The 19,804-nt window shown below is 30.3% G+C and overlaps 2 protein-coding genes across 3 annotated transcripts in view; both read right to left on the minus strand.

Moving 5' to 3' along the window:
* Nucleotides 1–3,096: 3,096 nt before the first annotated feature.
* On the minus strand, nt 3,097–16,770 carry LOC129913157 (uncharacterized). Its single transcript, XM_055991698.1, has 5 exons — nt 16,153–16,770; nt 3,882–4,030; nt 3,662–3,798; nt 3,325–3,524; nt 3,097–3,262 (listed from the first exon to the last, which is right to left on the minus strand). The coding sequence occupies exons 1-5, from the start codon at nt 16,252–16,254 to the stop codon at nt 3,119–3,121; spliced, it is 732 nt and encodes a 243-aa protein (XP_055847673.1). The 5' UTR covers nt 16,255–16,770; the 3' UTR covers nt 3,097–3,118.
* Nucleotides 16,771–16,893: 123 nt separating this feature from the next.
* The window catches only part of LOC129913156 (calcium-binding mitochondrial carrier protein Aralar1), a 42,900-nt gene continuing 39,989 nt past the window's right edge, over nt 16,894–19,804 (minus strand). For both annotated transcript variants that reach the window (XM_055991696.1, XM_055991697.1), the window contains exons 11-13: nt 18,232–18,388; nt 17,968–18,170; nt 16,894–17,901 (exon numbers count right to left, since the gene is read on the minus strand). In XM_055991696.1, the coding sequence (XP_055847671.1) occupies nt 17,633–17,901; nt 17,968–18,170; nt 18,232–18,388 (629 nt within the window). In that variant the 3' untranslated portion in view covers nt 16,894–17,632. The remainder of the gene's footprint in view (nt 17,902–17,967; nt 18,171–18,231; nt 18,389–19,804) is intronic.

Raw genomic sequence — 19,804 nt, forward strand, 5'->3', positions numbered from 1 at the left:
GTGGCGCGTATCCTTTTATAGCAGATGCGAGATGCCTTTCGGTTGTCGTCGTCGTTGCTGAAAGCTTACAGATTTTCCTCCTCATGAAGGGCAACTTACCGAGAAGAGTGTATAGACTCTGATGGCAATGGAGTGTAGGAGGCATACGAAATGGGCATGAAAATGGGGAGTTCGAAGGCAGTTAAAACAGAAATGAAAATTGGCAGTGGCAATATAAAAGGTGGTCGTTGGGTTGCTTACAGCACTTGTTGCCTTCGTATTATGGCTTTTTGCCACAAGTTCTGAGTGAACATGTGCTTTTTGTGTATAGAATACGATGGTTAAAAGTAATTGACAATAAATGATGATGGATAAGGAAGACAGTTATTGTCGTGGTGACCAACTCGTACGGAAATAAAGTGTTAATGCGCAAGCACTTCTTGTTTCAATAACAAAAATTCAACTACTTGTATTTTTATAGCCAAAAAATAAGAAATAATACCATTCTTTGAAACAAGTATCCGAACAGTGTCAAATAAAGAAACTTAATTCAAAAAACTCGAAACGTCACTAATAAACAAGAAAAAAACAATATTTAAAATTGGGTCACTGTAGCGTATACGTATTATTTTTTTTTTATATAGAAAAACATTTAGTGTGAATTCTATCAGTGACATAATTTTGTTATATTGTAAAAAATATTTATAGCAAAATAATTTTACATAAAATGTGTTAGAATCGACAGGATTAAAATTAAGTCTGGCGCAAAAAAGTATTGAAATGTAAAAGACCACCAAATTCTTAGATTTATACCTATTATTGAATAAATTTAAGTACAATTAAGTACAATTTATTCTATTACAATATTTTGTAATAAATTTAAAAGCATAACATGTGAATTCTGTTGTTTAAAATACAAGATAAAAATAAAATAATATTTATTATATTATTTAAAAGTTAGGTTACAACAAATCATTTTTTAGTTTTAAAATTTTTATATCTAATTGATGACAATAAGTAGTGTAGTGAAAAACAGTTAGTGTTAGTTTTTTTTTTTAATTTTTTCTCTTAAAAAAAACTAATCTAAATTTCAAATTTTTTTCTTTTTTTATGGACAAAAAGACAAATCAAGAATACAGAATTTTCTGAGGCTATTTATTTAACAAACTTAACAAGAGTATAGTGCCAAAGTTTCCAGAGCATTTGACTGGACCTCATTTACTTCATGTTATCATTAATATCTTGTTTGTGGTTTTCCTACAATGTTCTAATTCTACTTTAGTGGTGAAATTGACTCAACTTAAAAAAAAATTCAATAAAACGGTTCCTCTAACCATAACGTGATATTCCTTTTTGTAAAGCCAAAAACTTTTTCTTTAGTTTGATTTATAAATAATAATAGTTAGTAACAATAGTTTTTGAAAAATTATATTTTCGAAATTAAAATTTGAAAAAAAGAAATTAGAACTATTTTGCTCTAAATTGTCTTATCGTTTTTGAGAAATTAATTAATAAAGCAATAACTGTTTTTAATTATTTTTTTTTAATCGGAATCTTATGAGGATACAATTGTGAATAACAGTATTGGATTAACACTGTATTAATCATTTTTTTGTCACTGATAACTCTTGAAAACTGATCTGTCTTTTTTTTGTTATGCCTGGAGCGCCTGCCACCGGTGGGTTCTACCTGTTACGGACTTGGGACAATAAACCCGCAATTTGTCTGACAGCTATATCCGTCGGTCAGGAGCTACAGACTAAACTAATGGGCCGATCTACTTCAAACTTTATGTAGCAATTTTGGGATTCTGTACAGAGGAGTTTTTGGAATTATTTCTTTTACCAAAAATAACGGTACCTGTCATATACCAATTTTGGAATAGTGTAATTTTCTCAAAAACGCCTCATTGCAGTTCATTGCAGCAAGGTACACCTTTTCAAAAAAAAAAGATTTTTTAAAAAATTGTTATTAACCGTACTGCCCATAGAACCGTTTTTTTTTTTTATTTGATTTTCTCCCAAACTATTTGCTTAATTTTAACCAAATTTAAAAAAAAGCAATTTTATAATTTTTATATGAATCAAAAATTAAATTTTGAACAAGAATAATTTTTGGATTTAAAAAAATAAATTGAATTTTGTTTGAAAAATCAAGTTTTCGAAAACTAAACCTTGATTTTTTTTGTAATGCAATACCAACTTTATTTTAAAACATTTTTCTCAAAAGATTATTTATAAAAATTTAGTTTTTTTTTTAAACGGCTCTATCGATTTTGAATTTTATTTTAAAAATGCATCTTTATAAAAGATATTAAACTGCATGAAGCTCGATATCATTTAAAAAGTTGTTTTTTTCATTTGAAGAACAAATTGTACCTATGTTTTTTTTTGTTTTGTTTTTATTTTTATATAAATTTACCAAATTGGTTAAATAGGTCTTGAAAAATTTAACATTTTGAATTCCAAGAAGAGCAAGTACGTACGACCCAGTCGTGCATTTTATTTTTTTTTTTTTTTGCTGCAATGAACTTCCTAAATATTTGAAGACTAAATTCGTCGATGGCAGATTTACCTCTTCTTAAACCAAACAATCGGAGATGGAAGTCATTATTGAATCCAATAATTTCAAGAACAGTTTTACAAGCATTTGAGAACTTTAAATGAGAAAACACCTTTCTTAAGTTTCAATCAAATACCACAGAAATATATTTTTCATTTAAAAAAAATTAACTGAAGAAAACAATTTTATCTAAAACAATACTCTATTTCACATTTGCGTTCCTTTAAATCCTGTAGTAGCAGGAGAGAAGGAATAAAACATTTTAGTTAGGAAAAGGAAAAGTAGAGCATATTTAAGAGCAAAGAAATAGGATAACAGGAAAAACATTTTAATAATGTTATTAAACTTAATTGATGTCTATTGCCTTTAGGGGCGTTAAGTACTTGTAATTAATGTTGACTCTGATTAATATTTATTTTTAGTAAAACCAAACACCAAAGTACCTACCAAATAGTAGATTAAATATTCCACTTTTTTTTTGTTAGTCCAACAAGTATTTAGTTTTAATTTATTCTATAAAATTGAATTATAATGCTATTTCAATAAATACTTAATATTAACTTTTTATTTTTACAATCTAAACATCATCAATTCGATTCGCCATAGGATTTGGAACGTTCCGTGGATGTTGGGCATCTCCACGATCGTAATAGCCATGCGGATAGCCATAAGGATCATGTGGAACTTGATACAGTCCATAATGAACACCACTATTGGCAATCTGTGAATTATTTATAGAGGAACTTTAATCTTTAATGAGTAAACCATTGCTTTTAATCACACCCTTTTTAAACCATTAATTGAAGCCAACAGCAAAGCCATTTTAGCCAGTAGGAGTGCTTTTCCGCTAATAACTGACAAAACCTGAAACCCAACCGGCACCATAACAGCTCCCAGAGCTGTAACACCAAATACCATTGCCATCATCATGTTATTTCTGTGACGTCTATGGCGTGGAGATCCATACACATTGAATGATTGTCCTATTAAATTAAGATATTTAAAAAAGTTTATAAAAAAATAAAACAATTTTTAAAAATCATTGAAAAGAAACTCCAATCTAAATTGCATACCAACTGAAACGCTTTCAATATTCGTATAGACGAATTAACTTACTCACCTTTGTCATCTAACACAATTCCATCAAAGATGTCCTTAAGGCTAACTTGCAGGGCATGCGTTTGTAGAATCTTCGTCATTCTTTCCGCTATTTGATCCAGATACAAAAAACCTTCGACATCCCTTTGAGCAGCATCACTGTGAAGAGTTAAAGGACAAAAAAAAAACAATAGAAAACAAACAAAAATATATAATCTCTAGCAAAAGCAAAAAAAAAACACCTTGGATCAGTCATCCTGTCATCTACGTAATCGGCAACCCGAACTAATCGAATTCCCCGCCATATGGGAATCACTTTTAAGGATATCATCTCGTCAAATAACTTTAGTGATGTGACTTTCACACATTTCCATGTTGTATAACTGTTTGCCTGCGTTAGAAAAGGAATTAAGTATAGTTTTTTTTGGAAACCAAAAATTTCTACTTTTACATTTTAATGAGGTTTACATAACCTAACAAGTTCAAAAAAATATATAATGTCCTTCAGAGAAAGCCTACAAAGGATATGTTCGATAAGGTTAATTTGAATATTCACGAATATAATCGATATTAAAGGAAAATATGGGATATGTGTTATGTTTTTTCTGATTTCAAGGACATTTCCTGTTATATAATGATGATGACGGTCACCAAATTGTTTTATCGATGGGTGGTCATGCTTTATTGTGATGTTTTTTCCTACTTTTACATCCAATAACAATCACGTTATTTTTTGGTTAGTTCTTTTTTTTTATACCTAGGTATAAAGTTATATAACACCAATGTGTGTAAACATTGATTATTATCTACCTATTTATAAATGTTAACTTTAAAAATGGTTTGGATTAAGCAAGATTAAAAAACGAACTGTATATCATGTACTTGATACGTTTATTAAACATTCGTAGCACATAATGAAAAAAAGTTGAATATTGTGACCAATTATTTTTTTTACAACTTTATTTATGTATATCTGAACTTAAATGAAAATCCAGGTTAAATTGTGCACAAAATTCTTTTAAAAGGTAGTTAAACCGAAAAATTAAATCAAAATAGGCTGTATTAATATATTGGATGGTGCTATTTTGTCTGAAAAATGTTGGGTTAAAGCTCGTAATAACAAAAAAGTGATTTTCACAATAATTGTAATATTTTGTTCACTAATGATTTTAACAACGCAGTTTGTGCACTGAACACTCCTCTCCAATTGTTAACACATTTTTATTTTTATCCACATATACATTCATATTATCTTCAAGATTTATATGAAATATTTTAGATCTACTTTTGCATGACAAATTAATCAGTCATGCCAAATTTTATCAATGTTAAAGTTCATCTAATGAGGTTTCCGTGATAATTTAACTATTAAACTCAAAATAGACGTGTTATAATTTCTAGTGCGTTTGTGATACGAAAAAACTTTTTTTAGCACAATTTTTTATAAAAAGCTAGGTGCTTTAACTAGTTTTTTTTTATAAAGAGATGTACACTTTATATTTTTCCGGAATGTTTCCTGTGTTGAATACAACATAATCCTAATTGTAAAATTATATTTTTTTTCAAAACAAAAACATTGCATTTCTATATTTACTTGAAATCACACTTGCGATTCTTAATTACTTACTCCTGAGTTGAACCTGATTTGTCTTTATTTTTTACAGCAATTTTTAACGAAAATTCTGCTTTTTTTCTATTCTGCTTTTTAAAATGCTTTTCAAATTTCTGCCAGCATTATACTTAAACAAAAAAATTCTGCCAATTCTTTTTTTTTTTATATAGCATATGCGCTGACTAAAGAAAAATACACCTCATTAATGTAAATGTTAAAAAGCGCTCGCTTTTTAACATTTTCCAAACCCTTTTTTTAATTTTTTGCAGAATTTTGAAAAACAGAATTTTGAAGAACTGAATTTTGTAAAGCAGAATTTTGTAAAGCAGAATTTTGTAAAGCAGAATTTTGAAAGCAGAACTTTGACAAAAGAATTTTGACCCCGGAAGAATTTTTACCCTAACCCAATTTCAAACTATGTATGAAACATCCATACAAAAGGAGCCTTACAACCAGATTGCCGTTGGAGCATTTTCGAGAAAAAAAATGTCAACAAATGTAACTAATAAAAAATAAAACTGTAAAAATAAAAATAATATAATAAAAACAATTATTTTTACTAAGCTTTTTCAACAATAAAAAAAAGAGTGTGTGTACACATGTACACGCGACTGAAGTTATACTTCTCATTCAGTATATGTAAATGAATTTCATTTGATATTTTTAATTTCTATTATGAAGTAATTAATCCACACTTAGTTTTTTTACATTTTTATCAAGTGAACAATAAATTAATTCTTTCATCCTCCTTGCGTCCATGTAGTTTTCAATTTATTCTGTGAAATTTACTCATGTTGTGCGGTCCAGAACGTACGGTATATGGTTAACGAAAGTAAATAAAGTGAGCTGAGCTGATGGTTGAGCTGAGCTGATGGTTGAGCTGAGCTGTTGGGTGAGCTAAGGTAAAGTGAGCTGAGCTGAGCTGTGATGGGTGAGAGGATACATTGATTTTTATTTGGAAAGTATAATGAAATATGAAGATATTTTAAACTTTTATAAAACACAATAACTTAAGATGGTTGGTTCTAGTTATTAATGGAATTATTTTAACACATAAATAATAAATAAAATAAAACAGATAATTTTTCGTGATCTTTTTTCTTGGTTTTTTTAATAGTAAATATATTTCTATTTTTTTAGTAAAATATTTCTTTTTTTATCATAAAAAAAAATTCCGGTACAATCCGGTTTTTCGACTTTTTTCAAAATTCCGAGAAAATTGCGTTTGAAAGTTGGGGTAAAATTTTTTTTCGAAAAATCCCCGAATCTTTGAACGCTCCTGGAAGCTAAACCGCTTGAGAGCAATTTTTGGGAGTGATGCTAAATGATAGCTTGTGTCATGGGCCTACGCTTTGCACATTATCAGATTTTTAAAAAATCGCCTTCCATGTTAAACTGCCACATCATGCCTATTTTATCAGAATCGTGCCTATTTTTTTTTACTTTAAAGTTCTCCCGGTTTGAGAAAGCGTGGACCTACAGGGATGGGAGTTGTACCCAAATGTAGGTTAGAGTCCCCGCTACCTTTTGGCATCAAAATTTTTTTTTCATTTTCTTCAAAATTCCGCGATATAGGCTTTGGAACGCTTTGATCTAGAGACAGGGGAGTGGTGCCATATGAAAGCTTATATTCTCAGCTACCCGATAGTGGTATAATCCGGTTTTTCGATTTTTTTTTAATTCCGAGAAAATCGCCTTTGAAAGTTGAAGTAAAATTTTTTTTCGAAAAATCCCCGAATCTTTGAACGCTCCTGGAAGCTAAACCTCTTGAGAGCAATTTTTGGGAGTGATGCTAAATGATAGCTTGTGTCATGGGCCTACGCTTTGCACATTATCAGATTTTTAAAAAATGTCCTTCCATATTAAACCGCCACATCATGCCTATTTTATCAGAATCGTGCCTATTTTTTTTTACTTTTAAGTTCTCCCGGTTTGAGAACGCGTGGACCTACAGGGATGAGAGTTGTACCCAAATGTAGGTAGGTCTACCTTTTGGCATCAAAAATTTTTTTTTTTCATTTTCTTCAAAATTCCGAGATATAGGCATTGGAAGTTGGGGGCTAGCTCAAATTTGAGCTGAGCTGAAATGTGAGCTTTTTGCAACCCTGGCAACTTGCCACATTTAAATTACCACATGCAACTTGCCACATGCAGCTTGCCACATGCAACTTGCCACACGCAGCTTGCCACATACAACTTGCCACATGCAACTTGCCACATGCAACTTGCCACATACAACTTGCCACACGCAACTTGCCACATACAACTTGCCACATGCAACTTGCCACATGCATTTTGCCACATGAAACATGTAACTTGCAACGTGTTGTGTGTTTTATGTTTGCCGTACTGCGGCGTACTGCATTTTTAAATACTAAAGTACTGCCTTCTCTAAAGGTGAAACGACAGCCCTGCTACCCAGGGTGATCGCGTCATAATCCCTTTGACATTCTTGTCAAAAAGTAAATTTTCATACTCACCCTCCCATAAGAAGTATAACTTCAAAAATACGCATACACCATAGTGACCCTCTAAGTTCCCTAAAATTGAATCGTTGCCATCACTAATTTTCTACTACTATAAAATAAATGGATTGACTATCCATTTAAACAAATGCAGTCAAATTGACATACTACATATGTATGCTTAATTTTAAAATTTCGGCTGTATGCGAAAGCAATTTAAATGCTTAGAACACATACCAACTGATAAAAAAAAGGCGAATGAACAGCGTAGCATACACTATGATGATATCAATTTTGCGTTTTATGCTATTTGCGTTCACATGTTAGGCTATATTTTTAATATGTAAATAACTTGTTCTGTTTATGCCTCAAGCCATTTTTACCTGCGTTATAGGTACCTACTATGAGTAAAGGGCAAGTTTAGTTTAATGAAAAAATTTGTTTTGCTCAAAAACGGCTCTAACGGATTTTAATACAAATATTTATGTACCTACCGTGCCGTGGTAAATATGGTTATAATTTTGATGTAAAAAAAAACTATTTTCACCGTTATTTACGGTACTTGCCATAGAACACTTCTCTTCGACTTTCTATTAAACGACGTAATCAATAGTATGAACAAACATTATGTACAAAAACAATTTAGTTAAGATTTTGTCAAAGGTTAGAAATTTTTTAAAACAATAATTTTTGAAAACTCTATTTTTTTTTTTTTTAATAAAATTTTTAGAAAACAGATAAAGAATTTTTTTCAAACTTTGTTTTTATGTGTAAAAAAATATTTCCATTTTCTTCGCCTACAAAATTTTTTTTCGAAAATCTTTTGATCATTTTCATAAAAAACAAACTAAATTTTTGATAAACGGCTCAACAAAATCTCTAAAAATTCTTTGTTGTGCAAGAAATTTTATAGCATATTTAGTTTGTAGGTCAAAACTACTATACGCATGTACTATTTGGTTTTTAAGAGTTTTTTCCAATGGTTCCAAAGCGGGAACCACTGTGTCAGAAGGTGATTTGGTTGCAGGTCTCAAATATATTCAAGTACTTATGATACAAGCTTCATTTATTGGGTAAATACCTAACAAAAAGAAAAAGTTATAGCATTTATGAAGTTAATCACTACTAAATTTAAAATCATACGGTGCTTTGAAGCTATTAAGTAACTTTGTAGAATCTTTAATTTCAATCAATCACATAATTCAAAGGAGATTTGATCCATAGCAATATGTCATAGATAAACCTATGTATATCGCTTCGTTTTAACATTGACTTTTTGTCTTTGAAGAAATTTGTTTTACTTGTAAATTAAAATATAAAAGCTTTGCTAACTTATTTGAAATGTTTAAAACAGCAAGGACAATCTACAGTTATTTCCGTTTTATTTCCAAATTCCGTGGGTTGTCAAATTATTCCGAAAAAAAAAAACAATTTTCCACAGATTTCATTTCTAAAAATATAGATTTCATGACGTCATTTCCGGGAGTCAATTAAGAATTTGAATAATTCGCGTCTTTAAATAAATTTACACAACGATATTTTAAGCAACAAATCCCATACATTTCACTAAAGCAGATGGTGGTATAATGCAACAACCTTAAATTCACATAACATGTTAAATCATCCATAAACTTATATATATGTATCTATCTGCATGATTCGAAAACTTCAAAATGAATATGTAACATCCATATTAATTTTTAATTCCATTCCTCAGAATATACCTTCACACAATCCTTAACACCACTTCGTATCGCTCGTATCCTTGTTAGCCATGAATCCTTGTTTATAGTATCGTCATCGTCGTCGTTGACGACGTTGATGTCGATGTCGTTCACACTTTTACACGCACATAAATTATTCAAAAGAACCAGGAGGATAATCCCCTTCAGAAACATCACAACGAACGTTCAAAAAAACAAAAATCTTTGAGCTTTTTTCAAAAACAAAAACACGCTTTAAGGATCCGTATCCTTAGTTTAAATTGAATGCATTTCACTTTGAAACTTTGTCGTCTTTGAACTTGATTTAACTCTGTGTTAGCCAGCCAATATTGTGGGTATGGTGTTGACAACACTGTCGACCATCGAACTGGAAGAACATCCAGATTCGTATAGCTTTAAGTACCTAACCGCATCGCCATGACCTAGCCATGATCCATATGGCCATGGCCAATGACCACTCTAACGAGCATGTATGGCATGAATGGATCTGTGCAAGTCACAGCTATATGGTTATCTTCTCGTTATTTTTCTTTGCGGGTGCAATTAGAATAGAAGCATTTTTGCTTCTACGACAACCTGCTGACCGACAAAGTTGGCGAAACTTGCTGTTTAATGTTTAATTTCGATTTGAGTTGTTTGTAGGAAAAAAGAAGAACTTAAGATTAAAGTTTGAAGCTACAATAAATGTGAGTGAAACTGGGAAGAGGTTAAGTATGCAGTCTGAAGATTTTACGCTCCAATGAAAAATAAAGAGCATCAATCTAATTTGAATTTGAAATGAAAATGATTTTGATATTCAGCTTTAAAGGTGGTATCAGTGCGCATAAATCTGTTATTGGGTTTTATGATTTTCGGAATAAATTATTAGGTATAAGTAAGAGTATACAGGAGGCTAAGTAAGAATCAGTTTATTTAAAGAAAATTTTATTTTGTTTTGTAGGCTTAGAAAATAAAAGAAAAAGACCTTTATCTTTTTTCACGTATTGTATATAAATATTCATTTCATAAAAATGAAGGTAATGGGGGCAAATTTTCATTGAATTTTTGTATCGAACGTAAATTTCAATTTCATTTATTCAAAAAATTAGAAATCCAACGTACATTTTTTTACCTTATTGAAAGGGCTGTTAAAGTGGAGTAGGCTTCGAAAAAGCGTGCTTTATTTAGAAGCTAACCACAAATAAAAAAATATTCTTACATTTTTGTGATAAAACTGCAAACAGCACGAATTTCGTTAAAAAGTATTTAGAATATACACTCATTGTCACTACTGAATGGCACTCAAAACTAATTACAGTAAAAATTCTTTAGAACGAACTTCCTTATAACGTAATTCTCTTTATAGCGAATTTCATTTCGTTCCCCTTCCCCTTAAAAATATCCTATACGAATTAGTTTCTTTATAACGAAGTTCCTTATAATGAAATTCTCTTTATATGTATAAAAAAAAAAACACTTGCAGTGTTAAAAAAATAAATCTTCTACATATATAACGAATTTTTTATAAAACTTCTTTATAACGAAGCAATTTTTTGTTCCCTTGAAGGTTCGTTATTCGTTATTTGTATTTCAGCTTCAGTGTTCTAAATACGTAGTGTACCTACTTATGCATACTCAGGTAGTATTTGGTTGGAGTAGACCTGACTATGAACATTATAACAAAACTTCAACTTTTTGAATAGTTATATCTAAAAAACGATGGCCCGCAGGAAAAAGAATGTGTTACCTAACATTTTTTTATAAATAATTCCTAATCTATAATTTTTGCATCGCAAATGTTCGGCGCTATTCTGCTATTTGATTCACTTGAAAGTCTTAAATAAGAAGCGTTTAAATTGAGGTTAAAATTAATCTTAAGCAAATTTTTTTTTTAAGAATTTCTAAAACAAACGGAAGCAACACTTCGCTTTCGAAAATTACAGATTTTTCAAAGCCAGTTTGTCATGACAAAGGAAGGAAATCATTCGATTCACGTGAATCGAATAGCAGAATAGGGCTGTTTTATGATAAAACTTGCCGTTATGTCGCGAATCACGAAAACCAGTTTTTGTGACCTTTGACCCAGGGTTCCCAGGTTTTCAAAATAAAAATCCCTTTTTTTTAACACCAAAACGTTTATTTTTCCCCTTTTTCGTAAAAAAAATCCCCTTTTTTCCAGAAAAAAAATGCAAGTATTTATTTTTTTTTTTATTTTTTTACTTAAAACTTTTTTTAAACATATTAATTTTGTATTTAATTTATTCATAAGAATAAAAACTTTATAATGGACATAAGTAAATAAAAAAATTAACAAAAATGAAGCTCAAAACAAAAAACAGTCAAAATAAAATTTATGGAACTACTTCATAAATTTTATTCAGCCCTATCGGCAACCTCACGTGAGAAATTTCCCCGGGAGTAGGTTTTCTTTCCCGGGAATTTTTCTCCTTATCGGGAATCTCCATCGGAATTTCGTTTTCGGGAAAGAAGTACAGCCAACTTAACAAAACAAAAAAACCTTCGAACATATGTCTTCGAAAATTTTGACAGCTCTAATTTGATTGTATTTGGTACAAAAAGTAAAAAGTACAACAATTAAAATGTTTAATAGTTAGTGTGAGTATATAAAATATATACATTTGGTTGATTTTGATTGTTTGCTTTTTATTTAATAAGTTTTTTTTTATTACGTACCAAACAGTATCACTAATTTCGCGGCGACTCAAGTTCTCTTTTTTTTTTTTTTAAATTGATTAGTGCTTTTTGTGTGTTTCTTTAGATGGACATGGAATTAGCTGTTATTTTAATGAGAGTCACTAATTATTCCATTATTTGCCTGGAGTCGTCGCCCACAGACATTAAAAATTCCAACTCTTCATCCGTGGTTTTTTAAGCTATGTTTTTTTGTTTAGGATGATAAATAAGCAAATACAATAAATTGCTGCAAATTAATACTCTATTTTGAAAGAAAAACACTTACATTTTAGCTTCAAAAGATCTGTTCCCTATCAAAGCAACGACAGAAATACTTCGGGGGAGAAACTTCATTCCCGATAGGTATTTTTGTAGGGGAATATTTTCCTAGGAAGTTTTTCCATGGAAAAAGTTTTGCCGATACCGATTTTTCGAAATAGAGAAATTTTTCCAGGGAAACTTTATTGCCGATAGGGCTGATTTTGAGGAGAAATCTAAAATATCATTGCTAATTTAATAAAAAAATTAATATTATTTTCTATATTTAATGTATTTTTGTAAATCATAGAGTATTAATGCCGATTAAGGCAGGCTTTTTTAACAACGATTTCTTAAAAATGTATAATGGCGTTTTTAATTGGCAATCTGGAAGCAAAAAAAAGCAATCTGAATGCGTTCAATTGGGCAAAACTGACAGTTCTGATTCTAAAAAAAAAGAGAATTTCGCTTCTGGTTTTAAAAACAGAATCAGAAGCAGAATCACTCACACATTCATAGATTTAAATGTCAGCAGTACAAAATGTTTGCAGCACAAATACAAATGAAATTTGGCGCGAATACACATATATGTGAAACATGTTAAACTCAAACAATACATTCACACCAAACTTCAGATTCTTCGGAATAAAAAAAAAATGTTCAATTGGGATTCCGAATCGAAGAACAATTCCGGATTGCCAATTAAAAACGCCATAAGTAATTTTTATTTTTACTTTTATTTTTTTTACTGCCGCGGCTGCTGGTTGAAAATTTCGTTTGATATACCCAAAAAAGTACAGATTCCCTTAACCCTTTCGGACCCAGCGTTACTCTCATGTAACATTTTTTAAAAAATTCGTAAAAAATATTAAATTAAACAATTTTTTAGGTTTTGATGGCTTAATTGAAAGATAATAATGCCTAGTTACTGGATTATTACAAAAAGTTAGTGTAATATCATACCTTTAATTTTTTTTCTATAGAAAAAGGGACTGAAATTCACATTTTATTTTTTTTTTTGCAAAAAAATTTTTTTTAAAATATGGTCATAATTTTGAAAAAAAGATATAAAAAATGTTAATGCAGAAAGTGTTTTCTTTTTTTGCTTAGAAGAAGTAGCATACATTATAGTTTCATAAAAAGTTATTTTCTCAGTTCTCCGACTTTTTTTGGTGGTCATAGGCAGTACATGTTACTTACATTGAACATGAGAATAACACATTAGTTTTGCTATTTATTATTTTGGAAAATAACTTTTTGCTATTCATATTTCTTAGTTGTGATGTTTTTGACCCGATAATACCGAAAAAACATTTTTTAGTATCGATTTTCATAGCTTGGGTTCGAAAGGGTTAATGAAATATTTTGAGGAGTGAATTAAAAAATGGAAGCAAAAATTGTGATTTTCCCCTCAACCTGGGAACCCTGCTTTGACCACAAGTAAAATTTTTTAGCAGGCATCTGATCAATGAGGACTAATTAGATTTCATCAATTTCAATCAAACTTCTTTAATTAAGTTATCACTTGTCATCATTAAGAATTATGCACTGTTAAAGTTTTACTATAAAAAAAAGATACACATACGCCACAGTGACTTGACTTTTCACAAAATAAGGTCTAGTTAAATATTCTCTCACTATGCTTAAAACTGTGGCATAAATTGAAAGCAGATACAACAACCAACCGATTCTTACCATTATCCAATTCTGGGGTTTATTATTAAAAACTCTTTTAAAAAAAAAAAATTGGGTTTTAATTTCGATTTGGGGCGCTGCACAGTGTGCAATTTTGCCAATCTAGCGGAACTAAATTCGTGGTTCCAAGTACACTTAATTTTTGCTATGAAAACCAGTTTAATTATATTAAATATGTATTTCTACAAGTGCTTTCTAATTATAAGTTCGATATGAGGCATCCAAGTCCATTATGTACAAAATAGATGGGGAAGAGCCGACATCGACCTATCGATTTTGGGAGTTGTTTCTCAAAACTATCTATATCTCGAAAACGAAGCGAGATATCGAAAAATTTTATTTAATCTTTTTGTCTTATATTATCATGAAGAATCTAAAAAAGTAAAATAGGTTTTTGGCCTATAAACCTGAACAAACAAAAAATATTGTATGGGGGCCCCCGCAAAAAAAAAAAACCCTTAACGGATTCTGATAAATAGAATATTGAGCGAGGTCCTTAGCACCATTTCACGACGGATACATGCGGATACATTTTTAAAACTAAAATTTTCTTCCATTTTAAGACATAACAACACATTTTTGCTTGTGGTAACATCATAATAGAATACCAAAAAAATAATACAAACAAATTTTTGTCCAGCTAGCTTTGATAAATAATAAAATACGCAACTATTAGTTTCACTCAAAATAAATCAACTGGCTTTAAATATATTTTTGCTTATTTTAATCTTATGTTCATGACACTGCAAAACGCCGCATGCAGTTTTAATTTTTGTTTTCTTTTTCTTTATTAACATTTCATTGTATGGAACCTTTCATTCTACATTTATATTCAGAAGACTTCGAATTTTAATAAAGTTCGACTAGATATGTAAAATTGCACACTGTGCTTTGGATCAGGATCTTTAGATATTAAGCTTGTTTTTTTTTTATCAAAATTTAGTAGACTTCGAAGTTCTTCATTGTAATTTAATTTTTTTTAAGCTTTTCTTATTGAACAAAAAAGCACATCGAAATAAACTATATTTAAAATTAGTACTTCCTTGCAATTCCAAAAGCTCACTTCAAAAATATCGGGAAAGTATTTGGACAAAATTGGATGTTCGATGGTCATTAAACTTTTTCTTAGTTTGCATTTCAACAACTTGTTACTTGTTAGATGTAAGTGAAGAGCAAAAAAAAAAGATTTAATCGATTTGAAAGAAATACAACCTCGGTATTATGAAAAGTGGAATACAAGAATGATGCTAGACTATTAATGGCCTTTTAGAGATATCCAAGAAGGAATTTAAAACCAAAATCTCACAATCGGATCTTCCGTGAAAAACAAGGTTTAAAAAAGGATCAAATATTTTTAATTTATCTGTTACTGTCCCTTTTTTATGAGAGTTCACATAACGGTATTTTTCGAAAAAAAAAAAACAGGATGAGAGCAATAATCGAAGTACATATTTGTAATACGCGCACCAAAATACACCAAGGATCATCATTCAAATCTAAAAGGTAAAATGAAAAGTTAAAATTGTTATTTTCTACTTCGAAAACTGGATTTGGATAAAATAATCCAATTTAATGTTTTTGTTCGAATTATATGAGAAAAAAATCTAATTTAAGTCTTGTTCACTGTTATCTGAAGATATTGAATTTTAAATATGGTAGGATATACTGCACAAAAAAAATGCTTTAATTTTTGTTTTTGCACGCTAAACTGCAAACCAGGGGCCCAATTCCGCAAGAGTGAGTTTTTTTGTGTGAGTTTTTCTTTGCTTTGTTCTTAAGGCAATTAACACGTTTTTTCGTGTACACAGAGGAATTCACTCCTGCAGAATTGGGCCCCAGGATTAAGCTATCAAAAATAATAATAAGGAATCAGAATATACATTTATAATTTAAGTCGAAATAAAGTTTTTGGACAAATTGGCCAAAATACATATATTATAGCTGAAGCCAATATCGTTTCGAAAACTACCTTGAAATACACTATGTATTTGTGTTATATAACTTGTTTTGCGTTTCCCATAAATATTAGAACCGCACATAACACATGTGTGCTCTCGAACAACAATTTAAGGAAATAAATACTTACCGTTACTTCCTGTATAGCTTTTTTCTGCATTTCATCTTCCAAGCTTAATATTGTCACAGTAGGAATTGTGTAAATAGAATAAACCATTGAATTTATTAACATACCTAAAACTTTTAAAACTTTAATATTCACTTTTGGGGATCTTGGATCTTACAGGATATAAATGCAGGCAGAAAATAATTTAATTTTAGGGAAGTTGATATAACAAACGATCAAATATACTAAGCGACACTAATGTTTAAATAAGTTCATGCATAACAATAGTTACTCTAAAATTGTCAGTTAAAGTGACAGATTTAGAAACGATTCGAGAAGTTTGGTTATTGAATTCGAAGCAATTGTTTATTTCGATATTAGTCAAAACTCATTTACGAATTTGTCAATTCCAAATTCAAATTGGGTTTGAGTAGTAACTAACCATTAAACAATACTTCCTAAAAGCTTCCAATTCCGTAACAAGTTCATTGATGTAACAATTCTGTTCTAAGAAATCAAAAGAACAAATTTTTGGGGTTTCAATATTTTCAAAAAAAAAAGTTTAAGACAGGAGTCACAAGCAGCTGGTTCCCAGCGGCGAATTGACGAAGCCAATATTGCCAACTTGGTGCGACAGGACACAACCCATGCCTTAAAGTTAACTCGAGTTCTGTTAAAACTTTTGATAAAGAAAATAAACAGTTCTTAAAGGGTTTTCAAGCAATGAAGAATAATAAATAAAAAAATTTAAATAAAAATCCAATGAACAAGAACAACATAATGTATTTTTTTTTTTTTCGGCTAGATATTTACAAGTTTGTGTTTAACATACTCTTTGCTTCGTTTAATATAATTAATCTTTAAAACTTAATTCAATGAAATAAATGCTAGGCACAATCAACAATTACAAACAAAAAATAAAAAAAGTTAACAAAAATTTAACACTTGACTGTGAAACTTAACAGTTTGTTGGATAATCAAATTCGTGTACTAAGAAAGTACACTTTGTGTATTTTATTTTTGTGTGTAACTTTCGTTGATTTTGTTTTTTTTTTTTTTTAATTTGATTTCTCGAAAGGAAATTATTGAACACTCTTCAGTTAAAAAAAAAAAATAATAAAGAAATAAAAATATTATCTAGTTATTCAATTATTTTTTGTTTTATGATTATTTATTAGGTCCGCAGCAAAACGGTTTGACTTTGAATATTTTTATTTTATTATAGAAAAAATAAACTTTTAAAAAAATAAATTACCTACAAAGATCTCTGTTGAAGTTTATGGTTCAACCATTTTTTTGTTTTTGTTTTTTGAGTTAACAGTTGAATCATTTCAATATTTTTTTTTTTTTTTGTTTTTTTTTGTAAATTTGTTTAGATCTACAATATATTTATACTTAATTAATTCATAAAGTTTTCCTAGCAAAATAAGGAAAGAGACGTTATTCTGAACAATTCTTTGAAAAATAAACCTTAACTGGCGTTCTTAAATTTTTCTTTGGGTAATCACGACCCCGTGGATGGTGTTGGTCTACCAAAACGTGGCAAACAAAGACCAAATTTGGATTCAATGCCATTCAACATGGGCACAGCCGCACGATAACCGCCAATATGATCTGGATTTAGTCTATGAATACTTTCGTCGATAGCTTTAGATTTCTTCACCTCTGAGCCCGTGGGTTGAGAACCACCGAAATCGACAAAGAACATGCGCTGGAGTAATTCATAAGTGACAAGCGTTACACCAAATTGTGGTGATGATCGGAGAACACGAGCTGAAAATAAAAACCATTAAATCATAGATACTTCTTTGTATTTAACTTGATATAGAGTAATCTTACCAGCAGTTCCTTTCCAAAAAGCACGAGGTCCTTCTTCGGCCATGATTTTCTTTGTCGCATCCCAAACTCCTTTGTACGTAGTTTGTCCAGTTCGAGCAACGACTTGTAAGCGAGTTTTGATGACATCGGCAGGTGTAACCAGAGATGCAGCTGGAACACCAGCAATGGCACCAGCAGCAAGCAAAGTAAGTGGATGATTGTATCTGTGGAATGAAATTTTAACATTAAGACATATCCTTTTGAAATTCATAAACATTATCTTACCCATCCTCGTCAGCGAACAAAGCTTTTGTGTGAGCATAAGTGGGAAAATAAATGGCAGAAAACGGTACATCACGTAAAAGGCAGGCACGAGCTCCTTTGTATAAGCCAAAAAGTCCTAAATCACGAACGACTGATAAGGCACGAACTTTTGCGCCACCTGTGAATAGAATAAGAAATTACATTTTTGTACCATATCTTAGACAGGGGTCTCTCCAGGGACCAGAAAGCCATGTAGTAAGTAGTCGGTTTTGATAAGATTTGATATATTATGGCGGTAATGGAATGTCAACAACATCGGCTTCATATATGTTTATTATTTGTTCAAACTAGGAAAGAGTCTGAACGAAAAAAGCTTACTATCTCTAAAATTGATTCTGGTCATTGAGTGAGTCCGCGTGAATTAACATACAATACAATAAACATGATTGCAATCAATTGTTCGACAAACACAAGAAATTGTTTAGAAGCCACTCTATTTTGTTTATTTTGGTCAGAATATGATAGACTTTTGATATCAATGACACCAGGAAAATGGTGGCATATGCCACAATTGTTCAAACTATTGTTCAATCAAAGCGGAAGATCGGTAATTATGAAATCTTGTTGTGCAACGGAAAGTCGTTAGTTCATGTCAACAAGTAAACAATTTAAAAAAGACTGGGGAACTTAACAGAACAGAAAATAAAAGAAAAAACATAAAAATTTTTTTTTTATTAATATTAAATTTAAATGTTTTTTATTTAATAAAATATTTAATTTTTAACAACTTATTTAGTTTTTATGATTTTAATTATTGTTTATGCGACGCGTTTCGGAAACAATGTTCCATCTTCGGGCGAATAATTACTTTGAAAGCTTTAAAGAAAGTCAAATCAGCTGGCTGAGTCATTGTTGCACATTTACTAGGTGTTAATTGAGACGACTATTGTTTATTTGGTTTTGTCTATTTTCCTTTTTTAACGCGGTGTCATATAGTCCATTCGTTGTAAATATCAATTTGTCATTTAATAATTTGTGTTGTTCGGTTTTGTTAGCTTTATATATTTCATACTCTTCCAACGCATCGAGTAGTCTCCCTTTTTTGCATATGTGCAATGGGGTTAAATTGTTATTAAAGTCTGTATAGTTATGTTTGTTCTGTATTAGATGCAAGGCGAAATTAGATTTAGTGTTAGGTGTAGGTTTATGTTCACAAAATCGTTCGTAGAATGCTCTCCCTGTTTGGCCAATGTAATAGTTGTCGCAGTCATTACACTTGATCTTATACACTCCCGAACAAGACTTTGTTTCTTTTTTTCTTTTTTGTAGAATTTGTTGAATGTTGTTGTTGGTGGTGAATGATACCTGGATGTTTATTTTATTAAATTCATTTTTAATTATTTGTGATAATATATTCGTGTATTCTATTGCTATGAATTTTCTGTCTGTTTGTATGTTGGTTTTGTGTGTGTTGTTTATTTTATTTCTTCTTTTATAAATTAGTTTATCTATTATTTGTGGGTTGAATCCATTCTGTGTTGCTATGTATTTTATGGTATTTAATTCGTCTTCATAATCAGCTTGGTCCATTGGA

The sequence above is a fragment of the Episyrphus balteatus genome, chromosome 3 (assembly GCF_945859705.1).
Source record: "Episyrphus balteatus chromosome 3, idEpiBalt1.1, whole genome shotgun sequence".
In the NCBI taxonomy this organism is placed as follows: domain Eukaryota; kingdom Metazoa; phylum Arthropoda; class Insecta; order Diptera; family Syrphidae; genus Episyrphus; species Episyrphus balteatus.